Source organism: Caloenas nicobarica, chromosome 1 (genome assembly GCF_036013445.1).
Source record: "Caloenas nicobarica isolate bCalNic1 chromosome 1, bCalNic1.hap1, whole genome shotgun sequence".
NCBI classification, from domain to species: domain Eukaryota; kingdom Metazoa; phylum Chordata; class Aves; order Columbiformes; family Columbidae; genus Caloenas; species Caloenas nicobarica.
In genome coordinates, this window is record NC_088245.1 from 85,868,005 (window position 1) to 85,889,640 (window position 21,636).

At 38.3% G+C, this 21,636-nt stretch overlaps 1 protein-coding gene across 2 annotated transcripts in view; it reads right to left on the reverse strand.

Moving 5' to 3' along the window:
* The window catches only part of TULP3 (TUB like protein 3), a 34,575-nt gene that overhangs the window by 3,240 nt on the left and 9,699 nt on the right, over nt 1-21,636 (reverse strand). The window contains exons 2-10 of one of the 2 annotated variants that reach the window (XM_065651845.1): nt 18,219-18,311; nt 17,591-17,642; nt 11,449-11,611; nt 9,358-9,534; nt 7,362-7,492; nt 4,653-4,850; nt 4,047-4,159; nt 3,543-3,657; nt 1,530-1,628 (exon numbers count right to left, since the gene is read on the reverse strand). In XM_065651845.1, the coding sequence (XP_065507917.1) occupies nt 1,530-1,628; nt 3,543-3,657; nt 4,047-4,159; nt 4,653-4,850; nt 7,362-7,492; nt 9,358-9,534; nt 11,449-11,611; nt 17,591-17,642; nt 18,219-18,274 (1,104 nt within the window). In that variant the 5' untranslated portion in view covers nt 18,275-18,311. The remainder of the gene's footprint in view (nt 1-1,529; nt 1,629-3,542; nt 3,658-4,046; nt 4,160-4,652; nt 4,851-7,361; nt 7,493-9,357; nt 9,535-11,448; nt 11,612-17,590; nt 17,643-18,218; nt 18,312-21,636) is intronic. The other variant, XM_065651853.1, reaches the window with a different exon arrangement.

The window sequence follows — 21,636 nt, forward strand, 5'->3', positions numbered from 1 at the left end:
ATGAATATAAGAAGCTGCAAATAGTAGTGAAACAAATGACATATGACTTAATTTTAAAAGCTCTGCAACAAGTAAATCCAAACTGAAATAATATATGCTAAAACTCTTAAGATAAAGAATCCAAACTGAAGCTATTTAATGGGAAAAATGATCAGAAAACAACTTGCTGTGGAGGTCTGACTGATACAGGCATAGTTTTAGTATTTTATATAGATATGATAGTGGATTTTTTAGGATAACCTACATAATACTTACAGTTCAATTTAAACTAGTTAGTTTATATCTTTATTTTTATCCCTATTTACTTTTTTAAAAATGCAAAAAGAACTTTGAGAATTGGCACGTAAGTGCATTTAGATACAATTTTTCCTCCTTTAAAGTAGGGGCAGTCTTCACTGCAGAGAAGGAAGATAAAAACAGAGTCAAACCCCTAACCTGAAAGCTTTGCCAACTTTTCAGAACCGCTTTGTGTTTTAGCCTTATCTACTGTCAGTACGCTCGCCTGCTGGCAAAACTGTTGGGAAAACGGGAAAAAAATAAAGGCAGGGCCATTGAATCATTACTGTACTGATGAGGGAGACAGCAATGCCAATTGAAAGATGATGAATAAGTGACCACCTCCAGATACAATTTTCCTGTCCATTCAACAAAATCAAACCTGTTTTCCAGTCTCTCATGACTGAGTTTCCACTCTTGAAGATTTTTTTCTCTGACCTCAACAAATACACTCTTGTCCTACTCATATCTACTCACAAGATGTCTGCAAATACTATTATTAGCTTAACACACTGACCATGTTTTTGCACCTGTCTTTCCTGCCTTTTTATCTTCTATCACACCAAACATAAAACTCACATTAAGGAAACTGCATTATTTTAATCATATACCTTAATATATCTTCAGATACAGTTCTGTAAGCTTTTAGCTGTAATGTCCCCCATATGTATGAGAAATCCTCGCTAAATAATCACCACAAAACTCCATCCTTCTCCTCATCCCACTTTCTCCTTAAAGAATCCTCCTTTTCTGTGATTCCTACAAAGAGACTAACAACATTCTGATCAAAAATGTATTTACTCTCTTGCTACCGCACCAGAATACCACCTTATCTATTTATTATCTATCTGTTGTAATTCATATATTGGCTAAGAATGTAAGCTCCTGGGAGAAGCAAGTTTGTTCTCTGTTCATCCAGCTCTCAGCATAATAGAGTCCTGCTCATGAGGAGGGATTGTAGGTGCAATAGCAACAACACACACTGCAATAGCTAAATAAGTCATAGTTACACTGACCAAAGGACAAGTAAGGATACCACCACTATTCAGAAAGCTACAAACTGGGTAAAAGGCAAGAACAAATTAATCAACACCTTCAGGCTACATGGTATTTACTCTCTATGAAACTCGCTAAAGCCTAGGGTATTAACGACCCTGCTCTAAAAACCTTAATTGTCAGTGACACCCAAACCTCTTCCAGAAAGTTTTAACGCCTTCCTCCGATCTGAAACACAACCAAACTCCATAACTCACATTTCGTGGATGGATTGGAATTCGCTTATGATTCATATTCATTCCTGGAATGATCACAGACATTTTTCTGGGACCCTTGAATCCTAACACATTGGTTTCCTGAAAGACAAGGAAAGACATTATTTTCAGTAAATGGGATACTCCATCTCAAAGAAGGAATGGCAGTAAAACTGTACTTGAATCCGCATTTATGTTGGCTTTAGAGATGTGCTAGCTGCAACTGTAGTAGCAGTTATCTAACTACAACTGTGTTGAATCACTGAGAATAGCTTTCTCTCCCATTTTGAGAACTGTGTTAAAAGATACACAAAGTATTAGCTAATTTAGAGCACATCTGTTATCCTCATGAAACATTTCTAATTAAATCAGACAAGTGTAATTTCCAGACATAAATTTTTGCATCTGAGGCAAAAACATGTTAAAATCCAGGTAGTGAACAAGCGTTAAGTATGATAAAAGGCAAATCTCTTTGACTCAAGTCTATATTATCTATATATCAGCATTTAGGCTAAAATGTTCCTGAAGAATGACTGACATTCTTCTTTAGATGCTGCTTTTTGTGTTTAAGAATATGCCTACAATTTTCTCTCAAATCATGGTCTTTTATAGATGATTAAGAACAGACCCAGAAGGCAAAGTATTCAGCATCTGTCCAAGCTTCAATCTTAAAACACGCAGATTTTTTCAGAGTACTGCAGGAGACTGCTCCAAGTGGGTTTAGTATAAAAAGCAAAGGAAAAAAGTCTTGGCATTCTCAAACCACCCATTTAATAATGGCAACCAAAATCCAAGGGTCCATTTAAAGTGTTCCGTAACAACGTCAGTGATAACCTTTAAAATTCCTAAAGACCAATTAAAAAGCCAGAATCTTTTCGAGGTACTGAATCGATTGATAGGAGTGATGCAGCTTCTCCTACCATGCTAGTGCATTTTACACACAGAACACAGGTCTTTGGAGTTGCAACCTCTATTATTTCACTTCAGAAAATCTAGGGACATATATGAGAATGAGGGTACTGATTTTATACATATATAAACTTTACGAACTTCTTGTAGATAAAAGTTCAGAAATCTGAAAAGCTGACTTCATATTATCTGCTGTAGTCATGTTAACACCTTGCTGTGTACAATTATGTACAAACCTGAAGAATACTGTATATAATACAAATCCAGTGATAATTCTAGTACTAGCCTGTTTAAAGTAGTATCACATCTTTTTTTCCCAAGTGGCACTAAGATCAACAGTAAAAAAATCTAGATCATGCTCCAGTAGGCTAATGTGCCTTTAAATTTCTGCTGCTGTACCTGTGATAAAAGTAAAAATCCTTCACTTGACTGGCCATCATTTTGTAAAGAACCTCAAATTTTACTCAAACTTTTGAGACTGCAATATGAAACAATGTGATGTTGAGAACCTTCACATAATTCTAGAGTTGCCACAAGTGCCTCCTCACTCTGAAGCCCAGAGTGGGGTGATGCACAAGACCAGAAGAAGAAAACATCTGTAAGACAAAGCTAGCAAATCACGATTTCCCTTGGAACCATATCCTTACCAACACCTTTCAGCTGCTACTGAAATAATGCCAGCTTCTTCCTATCCACCAAAATGCCCTTGGTTCTGCAAAACATAATTCTTCTTCACAGGGTACTCCCAATGCCTTTTTTGTGTCCACCAGATACCAGCTGGACAACATGCAGTTCATGCTTTGGCTGGCTCTATGTAAAGGATATGCTGAATAGTCACACACCGAATGACAGGCCAGGTAAGAAGGTCATTGGGCTGTTAGTTTGGGTCTCTCTCCCTCCCTTGGCATTTACTTTTTTTTTTTTTCATTAAACTTGTAATAACTTGTCTTTGAGGCCTCTGCCCTTTGTTGTATCTGGTTCAAATTGGTCAGTTGGTTCCAAAGTTAAGTGGGGGAGGCTGCCAGGCAGTATGATTTTGTGGGCCCGGTTTCCTCAGTAACCAGGCAGCAAAAAAGGAAGGGGCAAAAGGGGAGAGGCACTACTTACATAACAAATAGCTGCAAGCTCCTGTCTCATATAAGCCTTCTCCACTAGACCTTGTGCCTTGACTGGGCTAACTCCATGGTCATAGACTGTAAATTTAGTTCCCATGAGGTTTGACCTAATGTCAGGTTTTGGAAAGACAAAGAGAGAGGCATCAGTGGAAAGTTATGTCATCTTCTGAAGGTATTTGTACAGCACAGTGAAAACATACACCTTCTGCTATCCGAATCTTCCTATTGCCAGCTCAGTAAGGAGTAAGTGCCCATGGCAAACTGAGGCTGTAACCTATCCTGGAAATGCATCAAGCCAGAATTCCTTCTCTGAATTGCCACAGTCAATGGTAATACTGAAGAAAGGCTGCCAAACCACGTGAATACAGATTTCATTAAGCAGGCCAATGCAAGTTCACTCGTTCTAAATTGATACCAGATTGCTATTTATAACCCCAACTCAACTAAAAAGAAAATCTGATCTCTCCTGTCAGTAGTTTTCACCTGTGGTTCTCACCTGAGTTTTCCAATGAAACTTTCCCCTTCCCGGGATAAATCAGTCGGATCAACTGATATGAGGTAATTGGATGTTTTGCTCTTTTTTCGTTTTCTCCCTGCAAGAAGGAATGTCTGGAAATACAAAACTTTGATCAAGACTGGAGTTTTGTAAGAATGCAGAGGTATTGCTATCCAAACTGTTCTCTCTCCATTTCCCACATCCAGTGCCCTTTTTGTTCTGTGCTGTTATTACTGTCTCCAAAGTTTTGATCTCTTCCACAAGTGCACACCCTGAAATCCTGTTCCTCCAATCAGCTCACTCTGTAGTCTACATTTAATACAACTGTCCTTTCTAGTCTTCCTCCCTTTTCTTCTGGAGCAGCTCAGTCTCCCTGCTCTTCTTTATCCTTGACTTTTTTATACTTCTAAAATTTCATCTTTCATTGTATTATGGCTTTTAAACCTGCCAATTCCCTGCTTAGTGCCTTAGCCAAATATAAGCTGTCCTCATCTGTATGCTGGCTCTCCTAAGCTTCTGTTTTTTTTACCAGAAGCTCTCTCTTACACCAAAAATATTCTGTGGTAGGAGTACAATAGCCAAGATACTGTGTGCTGCTTCCAATACCTTTCTGTTGTCATCTCTTTCCAGATGCATGTAATAAGTAGGAAAGAGGCCTCGATCCATTCCCTTCTTATCTCTAGTGATTCGACACTTGACTGTAATACCACGGGGTGCAGGGCATAATGCAAAATTCTCCAAGTTCTCTACTTCTCCCAGCTGTACATCTGTCTGAGTGGATGGACTACAGGAAGCACCTGTTTCCTGTGGGAAGAACCATCATATTAGCAAATTAATATCAGATCTGAGGTTCTGGTATTCCCCAAGAAAAGAAAGGTCTGTTGAAATGGCAGATCTCATGTCTCGAGAAAGTATTTGGGAAAGGGCGGTTAAACGAAAGGCTACCCGTGTTTCTCTCCAGAAAGTGGCTGAAGACTTTACTCTGAGGAAAGACTAGCCCTCCAAGGGGAGGGGAGAAAAAGTACCCATTAACCAGACATGAGTAAGTTGCTAAGAAGGGGAAAATATTATGAGATACTGGAAATATTCTAAGCAAAGAGCCTCTCTGCTTGTAGAGTTTCAAGGACTGTGGGAAATAGGCAGCATGATTGTTGTGGTTTAACCCGAGCTAGTAATACAACCACGATAGCCGCTCACTCATCCCCTCCCCCACCACCCCCCAATAAGGGAGAGAATCAAAAGGGAAGGGAGAAACTTGGCTTGAGATAAACAGAGTTTAACAAAATAACAAAATACTAATACACTACTAGTAAATATATATATATAAAATAGAAATAAAAGGTACTCAAGGCAATTCCTCATGAACACACTGAGCAGCCAGTCCCAGGAAACAGCACCTGGTTCCACAGCCAATCCCAAAGAGAGGAAAGAGGAAAAAGACAGAAAAGCCCAGACGCCTCTGCAGGATGGCAAAAGGCCAAGCTAAACATCCCGACTGAACTTTTCCGGCTACCCTCAGAGAGAGAGAAAAGCGGAAGAGCAGAGGAGTGTAAGAAACTGGAAGGCCCCACTCTTAACTGGAGCATGACGCTAATGGGATGGAATATTCTTATTGATCAGTCTGGATGTCAGTCAAGCTCTGCCCCATCTCTGCCCTCCCTTCCTTGATGCCTCACACCTGTGGGCAGAGCGCTCAGAATGTCCTTGGCTCTCAGACCAGAGCCATTAAAAACATTAGCTCTGTGCTGGGGTGTTATCTGCTTGTTCTCAAACTAAGGCCAAATAATGAGCATGTGAGTATAGCTATGAAAAAGGAAGGTTTCTAACTGCACAAAGAAAACTAACACATTTTCAGTCAAACCAGCACAATGATAAACTGGACTGGTAGATGCTGTAGTAAGGCAGGCTGAGATTTTTATGACTGAAATGAGCACTGAGATTACATTGGTTCAGAAGTGTAGCAGAAACAGAGTAAGCTGATGGTAGAACCATCTCAACTAAATGCTGGAAGAACATTAAACCAATGTATACAGTCAGGATGCAAGCTCTGGTCACCAAGGGAACTGTAATTCTAATGGAAATCTGGTATACATCATCAAAGTATTTTTTCTTAGACGTAGCTGAATCTTGGGGATTGTAGAGCCCAGGAGATTCCTCCATTACTGGAACTTGAAGATGGGGTTGCTGGTTTATCCCCATTTCCAGGTACAGTTAGTAGGAAGTATGAATGAATACAGAGAGATTCACACAGACTTGAAATTCACAAGTGGGTCTCAACCCTCCCCGCCTCCAGCACCTCCTACACTGTATCTCCAGCAGTTGACACTCATAGCCCAGTCTCCCAAGTACCTAACAGCCAGACCTCTTGTACTCCTCACCCACTAGTGCAGCACAACATACACACAGTCACCTCACAAATATACTCACACAGGTCTTCTGAATAGTATCATGGACTTTTAAGGCTCTCCAGCATTCATGCCCAAACCCTATGCCCTTTAACTGGTCACTACTAGCTCAGACCCTGGGTCTTCCTGATGCTGGTCTCTTCCAACTCACATAGTCCACCATATAGTTTGTCAGTATACGTATGGATGTATGTATCTCACACACACACGAACACAAGAACACATTAACACAGGAAATAGTTAGAACCAGAGTTTTAGAAGATGGTAGGACACGCTGCGGTAATCACACACAAGGCTTGGCCACACAACCATACTGTCTTGCAGCTCTTTACATGCATCAAGTACTTTTTAACCCCTTTACTCCCTATTTTCCCATGCTTATCACTCTGATCCACCTTGACCTCTTTCTTTTCGCTCTTGAGTCCCTTCCCCTAAACGCTCCATAAAAAGTTTTGTCCAATCCCAGAATTCTGTTTCATCCCAAAATTCTGTTCCTCCTTGCATCCCACAATAAATGCTACAAATCTTCAGGCAGTGATCGCTCTTAAGTTTGCACAGCATTTCAGTTTCTGTGAGTCATCTTGGTGGATTTTACACCACAGAAAATGGCCTAATCTGTCTCCTTTGAAGGTCATAAGAGCAGCTGATTATGTTCCCACCTTCAATGATCAGGCTACTTGGCTTCCTCCACCTACCAGTGTTCTTTTGGTCATTATTAGGTCTTTGTGTTTAACTCAAAGGCCCTCTCAGAGAGAGAACCTGACAATGATGACCTTCCTCTGCCTTCAAGGATTAATAAACTAGCTACTGTAGTTACAACTACTATTTTTTTAACTCAGTGTCCAAGGGGTTAGTACTAAAATCAAGCATGTGCCCAGCCCTTATCAGAAATGGATTTTAATACACTTACTGCAAAAGATTTCTCGCTGGTTGCAGAACTAGGCCTCTCAGATTCAGGATACGGTGAATGAGATGCTGGTCTCTTACCAGCTTCTTCCTCTTCTGTGTCCTCCTCATCAAAATTCAAACTGCCTGAAATTCCTGTCAGAATGCAGGATCAAACAGTTAATCTCTGGAAGAAGGCGTCATGAGTTCACGGAATCACTAATTCATATATGACTCTTGCAAAGCCATTTGGCTCTTGCTCTTTTAATTAATTTCTGTTGTTTCAACTGCTGATTTTCTTAATGTGCTACATATTGCTTCCTGGGCCTTGTAATTCAATCCCCTGGTGCCATTGTGCAGCTGTCACTGTACAGATGATTAAGCAGCTGTCAGGCTTTTATTAATACATATTTTACATGATATTACAAGATATAGCATACTGCTTAGTACATGCTGTCATTGAACTAATTTTGCCTATTTTCACACAAAAAAGTCCTCCATGTCCTAAGAACAAAAAAGGAAATCCGGATCAATATGCTGACACCTATGCCACAAAGTTGGACTCTATAGAGTTTACATCCTTTACAATTCCCTCTTAGTCTTATACACACTGAAATGGAGTATGATAATTTTGCAGTAAGGGCCCCTCCAAGTTTTACATCAGTAGCAATAACTCAGGTCTCATGAATACTACTAATGATTTGATTTTTAAAATAGAAGTGCACACTGAGTAGCTCCAATACTCATTTATTTAAGGTTAAACTTCAGCACAGTTATGTAGAGATGACTGTGGGTATATAACTAAAATAACTCCAGATAAAGACATTTTTTAAAAGCTGCTGTAGACATCGCTGTTTGGTGTTTCCTTCCGTTTGAAACTGCATAATTTTGTTCTGCGATCCCATTCTTTAATTTGGTTGTAAAATGAAAAAGGACATTAAGCACTATAGCAGATGAACACAGCCTGCTAAGCTGAATTAATTTCTGAGAGCCAATATTATAACAGTGCTCCCACATGGCACTGCATAGAAGGGCCATTGCTGGAAGTTCTTTGTCTCAGATGAAACAGAAAAATATAGCCTTAACAACCTATCAGTAAACTTCCCAAAGCACATGGAAAGAGGAAAGGCGTTAACTCTAGCACTCCAGCCAATTTTAAAATTCACTGTTTATGTTCTACCTCCACTAATTTCCCCTGAAGTTTCTGCATATTTTTCTTTTGCTTCCTTTACTAATTCTGGCATAATGTTGCTATGCATAGGTAAGCAGCTGTTGCATCTCACAAATGAATGGAAGTATTTCCATACTTCTATATATGGTAGTACCTTAACACATAAAGTGTACTGGAAACATTCTGGAAGACAGGCTCTGCAAAATAAAAACAAGCCATGTACCTTATTAAACACTAGCCATTATTTTGCTGCAAAGTGCTTAAGCTACATGCAACAAAAAAAGTTTCCTGTGGTACTGGCAGCAACGTAAAATACTTGGTAGACAGAGATGGACACTCCGCTGGGAAACTACTCAATGGGAAACAATTACTGAATACAAAACTCTAAAGCAGTTGATTGCAAAAGCCTCTGACTCAGGAAAAAAACCTTTCCTGTTAGTCTCCTAAACAGTTAAATTACGGCATTGACTGGCTACAGAGGGTTCTGCTGTTGTGAAAATATTCAAACATCGTATCCAGATATAATATATCTGGAATAAAAATATGGCAAAGGTTAGCAAAATGTGAAGTATAGCATTTTGTCACCAGTTCTTTGGAAAGGTCAGAAACTACACAGCACATTGATAAACCTTTAAAATATAACTGGTATGTTCCATTTAATATCAGAAGAAGGAACTGCAACTCTGCATTTCCGCGTGCTGTAGAATCTACTAGCTCTGCATTTAAAAGTAGTATCCAGACACTTGTTTCATGATTCCTCATATTTTTTAGGTTTTATAATGCTACTGAAAAAAAATCATAAGAAGTAGAAGAGCCCCAAAAAAGACCTTTGTCCATTATCATCTGTTACCTCGTTTCTGTAAGATTTCTTGCAGATCTGGCTTGCCTGATGTGTGTGTTAGAGCCTCTCCATAATTTTCCTTATGTGCATTGTCTTCTGTTTTGGAAGATCCAGCAGAGAGATTTTGGAGTTTGGTACCCAAATCTTGCAGTTCTGATTTCAGGAAAGCAGCTGGTCCATCAACGCCTGCCAGTCAAAAGGAAACGGAATACTAAAGTCTATTTTTTTTGTGGCTAAAGACACATTCCAGGATGGTTCTGCTTTTCATTTTTCTTTGCTAAAGCATCCCTTTAAAGTACTGACATATACTTGTTCAACTTTTGCCAGAAGACTTAGGAGGAGTCAGGCCTGACTCTGATACAGACCACCTATTACTTTAAACATATCAGGCATCGGTTTCTCCATTTATAAATATAGTGATTGTATCTACCTTTTCACAAGGTCTTAAGCAATTTAAACAAGTTGTATTTGTCATGCACCTTGATATCCTTCAATTTATTTATGGGCAACTACTCTATTTTCTTTTCCTTCAGGTTCCTTGTTTGCTCCTGTGCCAATAAGTGAGTGCTCTACAGTGAACATCACAAATCAATTTCATAAAAATACCTAAACCCACAGGCAGAAAAACTGTAAATGTATGCCCTCTATCTTTTTGCTAGAAATGAAGTTTTCACATTTAATCATGCAACACAGCTGTGCACTGCACTTTGTAATTGGTGGAGATGTCTTGATGTCAGGGTCTGGCATAATACTTAATGCATGTTTGTGTAGCACACAATATGTAAGTGTAGTTCCAGCTTTGGATTTCTTGCTTTCCCACTATTTTCATTCTTAAAACTTGACTGCTTTATCTAGTCATAAGATTTCTGACATGTTTACTGCTGTTATCACTTTTTAACAGGATTTGTTACTACTGAAGAACTATGGAAGCTAGTGAGGAAGCAGTTTTCATTTTTCTTTCTTGTCATTTCAGTACTGCTGAAGTTTCCTAACTCAGAAGTTATATCAGTCTTTTATCTCGCTCTCTTTTTGACTTAAAAGTGTCTTTCAACAGAAGCTTTCTCCCACCTGATTTTAAACACATAAATGTTACCATCCACATGACCACACTCCTCCCCATCCTATGATTGTGAAAGACATCTGGAGAACAAGAAAAACATTCAAAAGGCAAGGGATAACATAGTTCCAAATGTGATCTTCCAATCAGGTAACACTGTTTCGTTTGGGCTGTTAAAATTCTACTCTACACTTTAATTCCCTATTAATATAGTGGTGGTATTATAACATCCTGCGATAACATGTATCTCAAAGCCGGAGGATTTTTCCTGTTACTTTCTTGATGGGCTGATGAGATCTTGGCTCTCATAAACTACTTCCTGACACTTCCACTGGAATATAGGCGTTTCATTGCTGCTCTTTTTTCCATCCTGCGACATGCAAGTCTTAAGGCTGTCACTACTACATTTCTTTTCACTCCTAACAGGAATTTTACTGTAATGTTTTGAGACCACTGAGTTATTGCCTTTGATACCACCTTTGTGCTTGTGACTTTCCAGACCACTACAGCTTGTGATGTTTCAGTTGTCTCCTTGAAGCCCACAGAAAACAATAGATGAGGTAAAAACCAGCAAGAACTTAATTCAGTATTCATAAGACTTTTGTTTTGCTCTTGTCTACTTCATCATTCAGTCATATGCAGTCTTGAGATATATACCATGATACCGTGAAGGAAAGTATAGGCAGTCGCTAGTTCCCTTTTCTTTACCCTACAGCTTCAGAAGACTATCTTGCTTCAGATTTGTATCTCTCCTAACCCATTTTGTACAGTTCTTACTAGCCTAACACAAGGGAGAGACTACTCAAAGGCACATGAAGATACATTCTCAGCTGTCACAAAATCCAAGTTAACGCTTTTGTTTGCTTTTACAGTTCAGTGTTGCTCAACCATACCGTACTACAATGCTACTTTTGTACATACAAAGGTGTGTAATCAATGTTGTTTATCACTTGACCACTGTCACAGCAATGTAGGTACCCATCTGTGACATAAAACGCACTGACATTTTGGGGAACATTGTTGCTATATGGTTGATTACTTACCATGTAACATAACTTCACTGTGGAAAGGTGTAGGAGTTTCTACTAAAGGAGTCTGCTCCTCATGCCCTTTGGGCTTTGACCTACAGAGCTTTGCTTCAGGATTTGGCTGTACCATCAAGGGATCAAGACGTTTCTTCCTCTGCTTCTTCTCTAGAAGAGCTCTCTGTGACATAAAGAAAAAGCATGAAATAAGGATGAATAACCACTAGATTTGTTCAGCCTGGTATAGACTGAGGAGAGACCTCATGGCCACCTACAGTTTCCTTACAAGGGGAGGAGGAGGGGCAGGTGCTGATCTCTTCTCTCTGGTGACTAATGACAGAACCCAAGGGAATGGCAGGAAGATGTGCCAGGGGAGGTGTAGGTTGGACATTAGGAAAAGGTTCTTCACCCAGAGGGTGGTGGAGCACTGGATCAGCCTCCCCAGGGAGGTGTCACAGCCCCAAGCCTGACAGTGTTCAAGAAGTGATTGGACAACGCCCTCAGACACATGGTGTGAATTCTGGGGTTGTCATATGCAGGGATAGGAGTTGGACTTGATAATCCTTGTGGGTCCCTTCCAACTCAAGACATTCTACGATTCTACGATCCAGAGAGGCAGAAACCATGCCTCAACGATTGGCAATTGCCACTGATCAGTCGGGATCTCCAATAAACATGAAATACCCTTGTAATCTCTTACAAAAATCCTAGACAGAGATATCACTGTATCTTTGGAGTGAGACATTGCCTTTGATTCTCCATCAATGGTTGATGGGTGATGAGAATGATGTGTGTGTATTTTCTGATCTATCCTGAGACCATCAGCAGATAATTTAAACTCCTTTCATCCAGTCTATGTGCAGCAATCCTTAATATAAATAGACAAATTCAGCAGTCATTTATAATCCAATATGAAACATTTCACAAAGTAAATAAGATACAGCATGCTTGTGCAATTTTATTACTCCATGCATCCTACTTACTTAAGCTGATAGAGTGGGCAAAACAGGTCACAAGGAGTCTTTGCTCTTTTCCACTGCAGTTATGATTGGACTAAACAGTCCATTGTTTAGGGCAACTTCCTGTGCATACAGGGAATGTATAATTTTTCCTCCTTGTTTTGTACAATTAAGCTAACTTTGTATTAAGAGAACTATCTCCAAGACTATCTGTAAATGCATAAGTAAAAATGAGAGCCCTCGCCCTATGCATTATATGGCAATTAAGTATTTTACTATATAAAATCCTTAATCAGGGTTTACACTGCCACTGCAGTTATAAATGCCGTTACAATGCAGCAAAAGCAAGCCAGGACTTGGAAAGGAAAAGGCTCCTGTCTCTAAAGCTATCATCTTATGGGGAGAACTGAAAACAAATAGTTTCCAACAACTGATGTTGAGTGAGAAGACTTTGAGAGGAAAAAAGAATAGTCATTAAAATATTATAGGACTGATCCAGTAAAAGGAAAGTGGATCTACATTGCAAAAATTGTCCATCTAATTCCAGATTAAAAGGAAAGAACAGTAAATCGAAATGTTAAAAAATAAAACATTGTTTTTCCGAGATACATATACATTTGATGCTTATGATCTCCTACTAAATGAGAACAGAAACAACTTCTAGACTTAAATCAAAGCAAATGGGGACATTGCACCATTTTAAAGACAGCCACACTTAATCCTGAAAAGTTAAGGTGATGCATAAAGAAGGAGGAAAAAACATATTCTAATATTCTGTAATGCACCACTACGGAAACAATGTGCATGCCCCTTGCCATAGATGCAGTTTATCCATGCCTGCGTATTAGGCACCTGAACACCCCCGAAAGTTATTCTTGATTATAGAAACCCTTTATCCATCACATTTCTTTTCAGTCTCCAAGGATCCATGAGATAAACCATGAGATAAACCATACCAACAATTCAATCCACTTGAGATACAGACATCTTCGGAATCCTTTCCTCTCTTATTATGCTTTTTTCTCTCTCTTGTTGGTTCTTTCCTCTCCTATTAAGCTTTTTGTCTTATGTGAGATTAGTTTCTCAGGCAATTTCTCCCTGAGGAAATTCCCACACAACTCAGCCCTTGGTCCTTTATTCTTTCTGCTTTTTGAGCACTGAGCTAAAAAGCAAGCAAGCAAGCAACCAACCACAAAAACAAAACAGCATTTTCTATTTAAGCTCATGATTACACTTTGAAGACTGCACTGCAATACAGGTAGTGTTTGTTGCTGCAAGATTTTTTGCAAGGATTGTCCTGCAGGACAAAAATTACATAGAATTACAAAGAGATTACTCTAGAAGAAAGAAATAAAAATAAGCAATAGAAGTAAAATTCTTAGAAAATCCTAATTACAAATAAAATTTGTTTTCTAGAAATGTAGTCAGACCCTCTAGAAGAATTTACATTGGTTTTTGTTGTTTGTTTGATTTTTTTTTTAATTAATGCTGAGCAAAAGTAAAAAAAAATGTGATACTTTATAAATCTCTAATAGTTTAAATAAAAGGACAGAGGGAAAACAAGAATCAAAACATTATACACGGAATAGGGGTTTGAGAAAATTTTTTGCCAAGGCAACTACCTAACAAATAGATAGACATGAAAACAAACAAGCAAACAAACAAAAAACCAACAAAAACCACCCCAGACACATCCTAAAGGCAGTAAGAAAGTACACAGCTACTGCTAGAACAGGAAACTGAATTTGGGATAAATATAGGATGTAATAACTTTCAGGATTAACTGATTATTCTATTAGATGAGTTTTTTAAACATTTCACTGCTCACCAGTCTAAAAATTATTTTTCTTGTTATAGTACATCCTGTTTCATCAAAGAGTTTCTAGGACTCACCAGTCCAATAGGATCATATTGGTTTATACTGAAATATATACTTTATTGCTGGTAGATGCGACTGACCACCTTCTTGCAGGAACTTCAGGATAATCTAAGTTACAAAACCTGACAGTAATTCAATTTGTTTTAAAAAGGCTTCTCTCTACTACTGTGCTTATTGAGGTAGGAAAAAAATCTACAAGCCTGCTGACAGGATAGTAGCAGTTCATTTTCTCTACATAAGGTGGCAGAGCAGTACTATGTATTCTCAGACTTATTCCACTAAGATGAGTCGAAAAAAAGGCAACTTTCATTTTTTCTACTAACTAGCTACTAACTACTAACACTTTGTCCTCCAGCTCTATGTTACAGTAAAAATTCATATAACATTACAACAAAAAATTTAAATAGTTCATGAACCAGAACACATAACCCGTTAAATAAATGATACAGGTTATAATGATTTGTTCAGGATTTCGTGAACTCCATGTATTAAATACTTTCAGAAACATTTTCTTTGCACCACAGAAAAACATAACATCAGAATACAGGATGATTAAAAGATCATAAAATACCAACTACAGTTCTAATGAGCTTCCAACAAGCTAAGAAGCCCAATATGTCAGATGAATATATCATAGTAGACTTACAAGACAACTATTTCAGTATTCTTTCCACAATTGTGATGAACAGGAAGACGGTATAAAAGAAGGTTCCAACTACTCCAACCTTGAAGTTGCAGTGCCATTCTACTTATTATTTGGCAGGGTCCTACCTTAGTAGACCATGCAGGACAGATTCTAGCCATGAAACACCCTCTCCACTCTTCCAGCTCCTCCTTAGTTCATGCTGAGGCAGTAGTGACAATACTAGTGATGATGGCATTGACGAAATTTGATGTCAAAAGTAAGTACCTAACCAGGTGTATTCAGAAATATGCCCTCCACTCACAGGGAGATAGCAGCAGTACACTTTGAGCTGCAGGTGCCTCCAAAGACAGGAAAACACCTTCTACTGCTGGGGAAGTAAGCACTGCCTGAGCAGCCACACACTGTCTCCTCAAAGCAAAGGCAGTAGTCTAGAAAAAAAGCATCCTGATAGGCAGAGCTGACCCACAGATGGAACTTGATGCTATGCATTATTATAAATACTATTTAACTGCAATTACATGGTTTCCAAACCTATCAAGAAAAATGGATGACAGACATGTGCCTTTGCTGTAACAAATTCTCTCTGTGGTCAGATGTTCTAAACATGATCCTGATGGATTAAAACTTTTTTCATTTTTTATCCCAATTCCTGTAAATGTTTAGGACAAATTAATCGAGCAAGGCATCAGCTGCAACCAGCAATGAGTCCATCATGTCGAATAGTGATCTCCTACTGACCTCTATTTCTTCAGATGGCATGGTACTATTCGTGTAAAGGTTAAAAGCAGACTTTCAAAGTTGATATTCAAACCTAAATATGCAATTCTAAATTAGAGACTGTTAGCATTTCTCAACAAATCTCATTTGCAAGGAGAGGGCATGGTGTTAAAATATATTCTACTGCCATTTTCTAGCTGTTGGTTTTGCAGGTGATAGCAACCTTAACCAAATCCAAGAAAGCCTGAAACAAAATTGCAAAGGGTGTAAGTCCTTTGAACTCAGCTCTTCATGATCCAATTGACAGTCGTTCCAAGGAAATGCCACCCAGCCCAGCAGCTTTTTTTTTTTTTTGGTGAAACAATAATGCACCCCTATGACAAGGTCTGAAACTATGCACACATTGACCACAGTGTCTAGCACTAGGAGCCAGTGATTACTACCAGCTTATGACCCAAGACAACAGTCCTCAAACAGACACTAAAGTTCATCACCAAGCAGTCAGGCCATTCTCAGGTTTGGAACTTCTACTGAGTGGCATTTGGCACTGAATGCTCTTTTACTGACTACTTGAACTAATGCTGCTTGCCTTTTTTTTTTTTTAACAAACAAACAAAACCACCAAAAAAAACAAAAACCAAAACCAAACCAAACCAAAACCCCAAAACAAAACCAAAAAACTACTGTTGCTGGATAGCCTACAAGTAAAAGGATTATAAATATGACCAAAGATAGAATCAGAGTCATTTCGGTTGGAAGAGACCCTCAGGATCATCGAGTCCAACCATAACCTAACTCTAGCACTAAACCATGTCCCTAAGAACCTTGTCTATATGGCTTTTAAACACCTCCAGGGATGGTGACTCCACCAGTTCCCTGGGCAGCCTGTTCTAATGCCTGATAACCCTTTCCGTGAAGAAGATAAATACCTATATATATACAGATGAAGTTGGTAATAACTCCACTGGCTGAAGCCAAAGCTAAGCAAACTCAGACTAGAAATAATGAACAAATTCTGGTAAAGAAGGTTATTTTCCACCGCAACAATCCCCTGAAGACTCTTATGTCTGGATTTAAAGATCCTCAGCTGAGAGAGAGCTCTTCTAAAAAACATACTTTAATTTGAACACAGATTAATTTAATGCAAGACAATGATTTGTGGTCCGTGGGAAATGGCCAGCTACAGAATCACAATAATCTCACATCTTCTGATCTATTTATAAGCATTTAAAATTTTATAGAGGAAGACTATTAAGGATGGACACTTCATTGCTTTGAAGAACATGGTGATCCAGCAAACAGTGCTTTAATCTATAACCTAATATTTGACAAATGCTGGGCTGTAAATGTTTTCTTTATAGGAAACAAAAAAAAGTCAAAAGATGATGGAAATCTTGCTCAACGGTAGTGTTATGGAGAACTTTCTATAACTCAGGGAAACTTTTTCTTTTATGATTAAAATGTATGATCCCCTGCAGCCTTCCTTTCGTTTGATTCATTCTTGCATTGTGGTGACTCAATCTGAAAGAAATGAGTAGGATGTATAAAAAATAAATGTATCAAAGAAATCAAACCTACAAGCCACAGCAAGGTTGACTTAAACTAATGAAAGCCATGAAAGTGTTTAACAAAGAACATTAGCAATGAGTTCTTATTTGTATTCTTTAGACCAAACATGTTTAGCACTTCACTCCTATATGAGAGTGGTAAAGCACTAGAACAGGCTGACCAGAGAAGTTGTGAATGCGCCATCCCTGGAAGTGTTCAAGGCCAGGTTGGATGTGGCTCTGATCAACCTGGTCTAGTGGAAGGTGTCCCTGCCCATAGCAGGGGGGTAAGGACTAGATGATCTTTAAGGTCGCTGCCAACACACTATGATTCTGTGATTTCTCAAGTCTCTAGATGGCTAATTTTTGTTTTCATATATTTATTTTTACCAGCTTCAGCACTATCACTTACCTGATTCTCTAGTTTCAGCTGTCGTAGTTTCATGCTTTCATCCTCAAAGATTCTGAGAAAAGGAAAGAAATAAAATAATTACTGCTAGTAAATTGTTTGCATTGTAAGAGCACAGGTTATTCACAGACTACAACTTCACCATCAAGACTTTAAAACAACTGTAAGACATAACTTCTATCCCACAAGAAGACCAAGTTACAAGGCATTAAAAAGAAAACATGCTTCACATTCTGTCATAAATAGGACCAAACTGTAGTTTAAACTTCGTAGTAAACTGTTCTGAAAACATTCTGTAAGTAAAAAAGGCTTAATTACTGGCAGATAGAATATGAGCCACTCTTGAGGTGGGCTATGAGACACTTTATATCCGAAGGCTTAGCAAAGTTCAAAGCAATTCAGTAAAATCCCTGCTTCTTCATAAAATACCCAATTCCAAATTAAATCAGAATTTTAGGTTTTGTCTTGGAATCAAACCTACACCATTTTCCCCTCCTGCCTGACTTCCCAGAACTACTGTTAATACCTGAGAGAATCTGTATTTGCAACACCTGATATTAATTTCTACAGATGAAAAAAAAAATTATTTCACTACTTAAGTGTTTTATAGATAACTTTCATAAGGACTCACTTTTTTGTTCTAAGTTGTGTTGCATATAGACTTCCCATTTCCTTTTGCACAATCATGAATTATTATGTAAAGTGCAATTTAGAGCAGTTAACCCTACAAAGGGAAAAGATCAATTAACAAGTAAGCATATATTCTGCCTACCACAGTTGTGCAGTTTCCTCCTACGTGGCTTTGACAAAGACCTCTCTGGAAGTTAGAAAGCATCAGGAAGAAAGTACTTAATATGAGAAATAGACAAACATTATATATTTTATTGATGTCATGTGGAAAAGGAAGGGTAGCCAAAATTTCAACTTAAACAGGAAATTCTCCATCTGGTCTAGGTATGCAGAAATGTCCAATGATGTGAAGTCACAAGCTGGCAGACAGTGCTGAATATATAACCCCAACAAGGAAAACCAGAGAGACGGTGAGAGACAGAGAGAGAGGTGGGGTGGGGTTTCTGCAACACATATGCCATGGAAATTGGATCACAGCACAGAGTGCTAATGAGTGGAGAAAGGGCTCAGAGTCCCATTAACCCCTGGTAAATCCACATTTGACTCAGCTTCCAGACAGGCAGATGACAGTCTAGAGGTCCTTACAGACTACCCTAGCCAGCACAGGTCCTTGCTCTTGAAGGCTTAAATGTGCAGAAAAAAAGTTTTATATACAGACATATAACAGTTTATATACTCTAAAATTGGTGCTTATTGCCAGCTAACGCTATTTCACAGCAAGTTACCACTGGCATGGTTTTTTACTTCACAGTTTTCCTTATTTCTAGGATTTGTTTCTAATGTATTTCAAGTACCGTCACATAACAGGTCTAGGACCTTGAAAACACCTTGCTTCTAAAAACTGATGTTACTCCTCACAGGGACCAGTAATACATAGCACCTTGGATTCAAAGGTAATGGAGGGCCTGGAAAAACTAATGCCTTTCTTGAAGAGGGAGGGAGAGCTGTTGCATGTCCTCACAGCAAGAGTTATACACTGTTCTCCACCTGCAAACATCCACAATTTAAGAAAGAAACATGCAGAGACACACCTTTTGAGTGCAGCAAGATATACATTAGTTGCCATGAGAAACTTCAACATAAAGTTAAAATGTGACATGTTTTTTATTTAAAGCATAGGTGATGGAAAAGGCCATCTTTGGCAAAGTCTGAAAAATGCTTGAAAGCCCCAGGTAAAATATTCGTGACCAAAAAAAAAAAAAGGCGGGGGAGGGGAATATTCCTTTTCATATGCCTGCTGACTTAAGAAATAGATGACATTTGTTAACTGTAGACAAGAGTTTGTTATAAAGCAATCTATGTAGCTCTCATAATTATTAGAGTTATGGACACATTCTTATATAATTAAAAAGAACTACAAAGGTGTCCTGTGCAGATACAAGCTACTGTCTGAGGTTTTGTTGCTTTTCCTAAAAGGAAATGCATCCTGAAAATTAGTCTCTTCTTCAGAAAATAAAAAGCAATAAAAACACTACAACTTTTGGAAATAAGTTTCCAGGTTTTCCTTTTTACCTGGAAGATGGCAAAGTGTTGAAATATTATGATTGACATATGCGCCTTACGGAAAACCTCAATGAAAATTATTTCCTTCATATTTTTAATTTATTTCCTACTCACACTGGAATAAAGTTACAGAACATCAAAGACAGGCCTGAAGACTGTTGGAACAGGACCATAACACAAACTAAATGATGCCTTACCACCAACCACTTAACTGAGACTCAGACATGTTTGAAATACATAAGAGTCTAACATGTCACAGAGCTTGATATAGCAAAAGATAACAAGACTGTTCTCTTTTACAATCACCTTGTAGCAGGCCACAAATTGAATGCAGTCATCACTTCCCATTATAAAGTGCAAGGATTCAATACAAGGAGCAAAATAAGAAGAAACAATTAAAGCCATAAGCACTGTGGCACTTTAAATAGTAGTTTAAAAAAAAATTACACTATTTTTAACTACTCTTCCTGCAACCCTCCTTCCAGCACTTGGTCATCATGAAAGCATAACATAATAACCAGACAAAAAAGAGCTTCCAACACATGAACACACTTCAAACTTTTTTATACCCACCACAGCAGGGTTGGTGTTGGTGTTGTTACAGACCTTACAGGAAAAGGCTGTGCCAGAGTCACTCCTACAGCTCACTCACTACTCAGGAATGCAAGTAGTGTGCTAATACAGCTGCAGGCTTCACACATGAATCCTTTCAAATGGACTGACTACACAGACCAGTACATCTACACGCTCTTCCAACATGCCCACACAAAAACACTGTGCTCTTCACTGTGCTTTTCTGTTTTAAGGGTTTATGCACAGTAAGAGGGATTCCAGTAGGAAGAGGAAGAATAAGCATTTTCACAGATACAATACCATGGTTCAAAACAGGAAAAAAACCACAACCACTAAACCAGTCGCCCATTTACCTTTGATAAATAAGAACTGAAAATATTCAAGTAGCCTATTGCAATCTTCCTCTTCCCAGCTGCTGCAGTGGAGCAGACTACAGGAGACACTGCCCACCAACTCCTCTGCTACATTTACCAAAATCTACTGGCTCTCCTACTAAAGCTGCATGATGGGTAGTGGACACATGTCACAGAGGAAGGAAACATTACCCAGAATGTAACATAGAAATGCAGACTAATGATTATCCAGGATACAGAATAAAAATGAGAGTGGGAAAGCAACTATTTAACAAAAACACTCAACTGCAACTGAAAAGATACAACGGCATGTTTGAATGTGGGAGAAGACAGCAAGACATAAAGAGGTTCGCAGATCCATTCCTCCTCACAGATCCATTTTCACATTCAGCATAGTCCAACATGAAGCAAAATGTTTCATTTTTAACTGATACCACCTCAAATTCCTGCTGAAATCAGAATTAACCTTCTTTTCATATCATAAGCAGAAATTAAAGTGTTGCAATAGAACACGAATGACAAATTTATTATAAATCTGCTTACTTGATCTTTCCTAACCATTTTCAGAATACCAAACTAAACACAATGAAGAAATAACTCACAAGTTATTTAACGGGCATTCATATATGCCATTAAGGCTTTGGTTTTATGCAGTTTATTTTAATTTCTGTTAAAAAGGCACATAGTTCTTTCAAAATGCAGGTATTATTTTTCAATAACACACTGCAATTTTGGAATTATAAACTATGTTGTAAAGCATACATATGGATAGGCAGAGTTAACACTCTTGTTTTCATTGCAACTTCTCTGTGTTCCTGAATATATTATACTTTAAAGAAAAAAAGGGTTATGTGCTAAGCACTTGGCAATAATTATCATTGAATCAGCTAAATACAAACTAGTGGTATAAAGCAACTCTGAGAATAATTAAATACTCTGATATTAAAGCAGAAGAACATAGAAAATAGGGCAATAAAGCAATCTACCAGC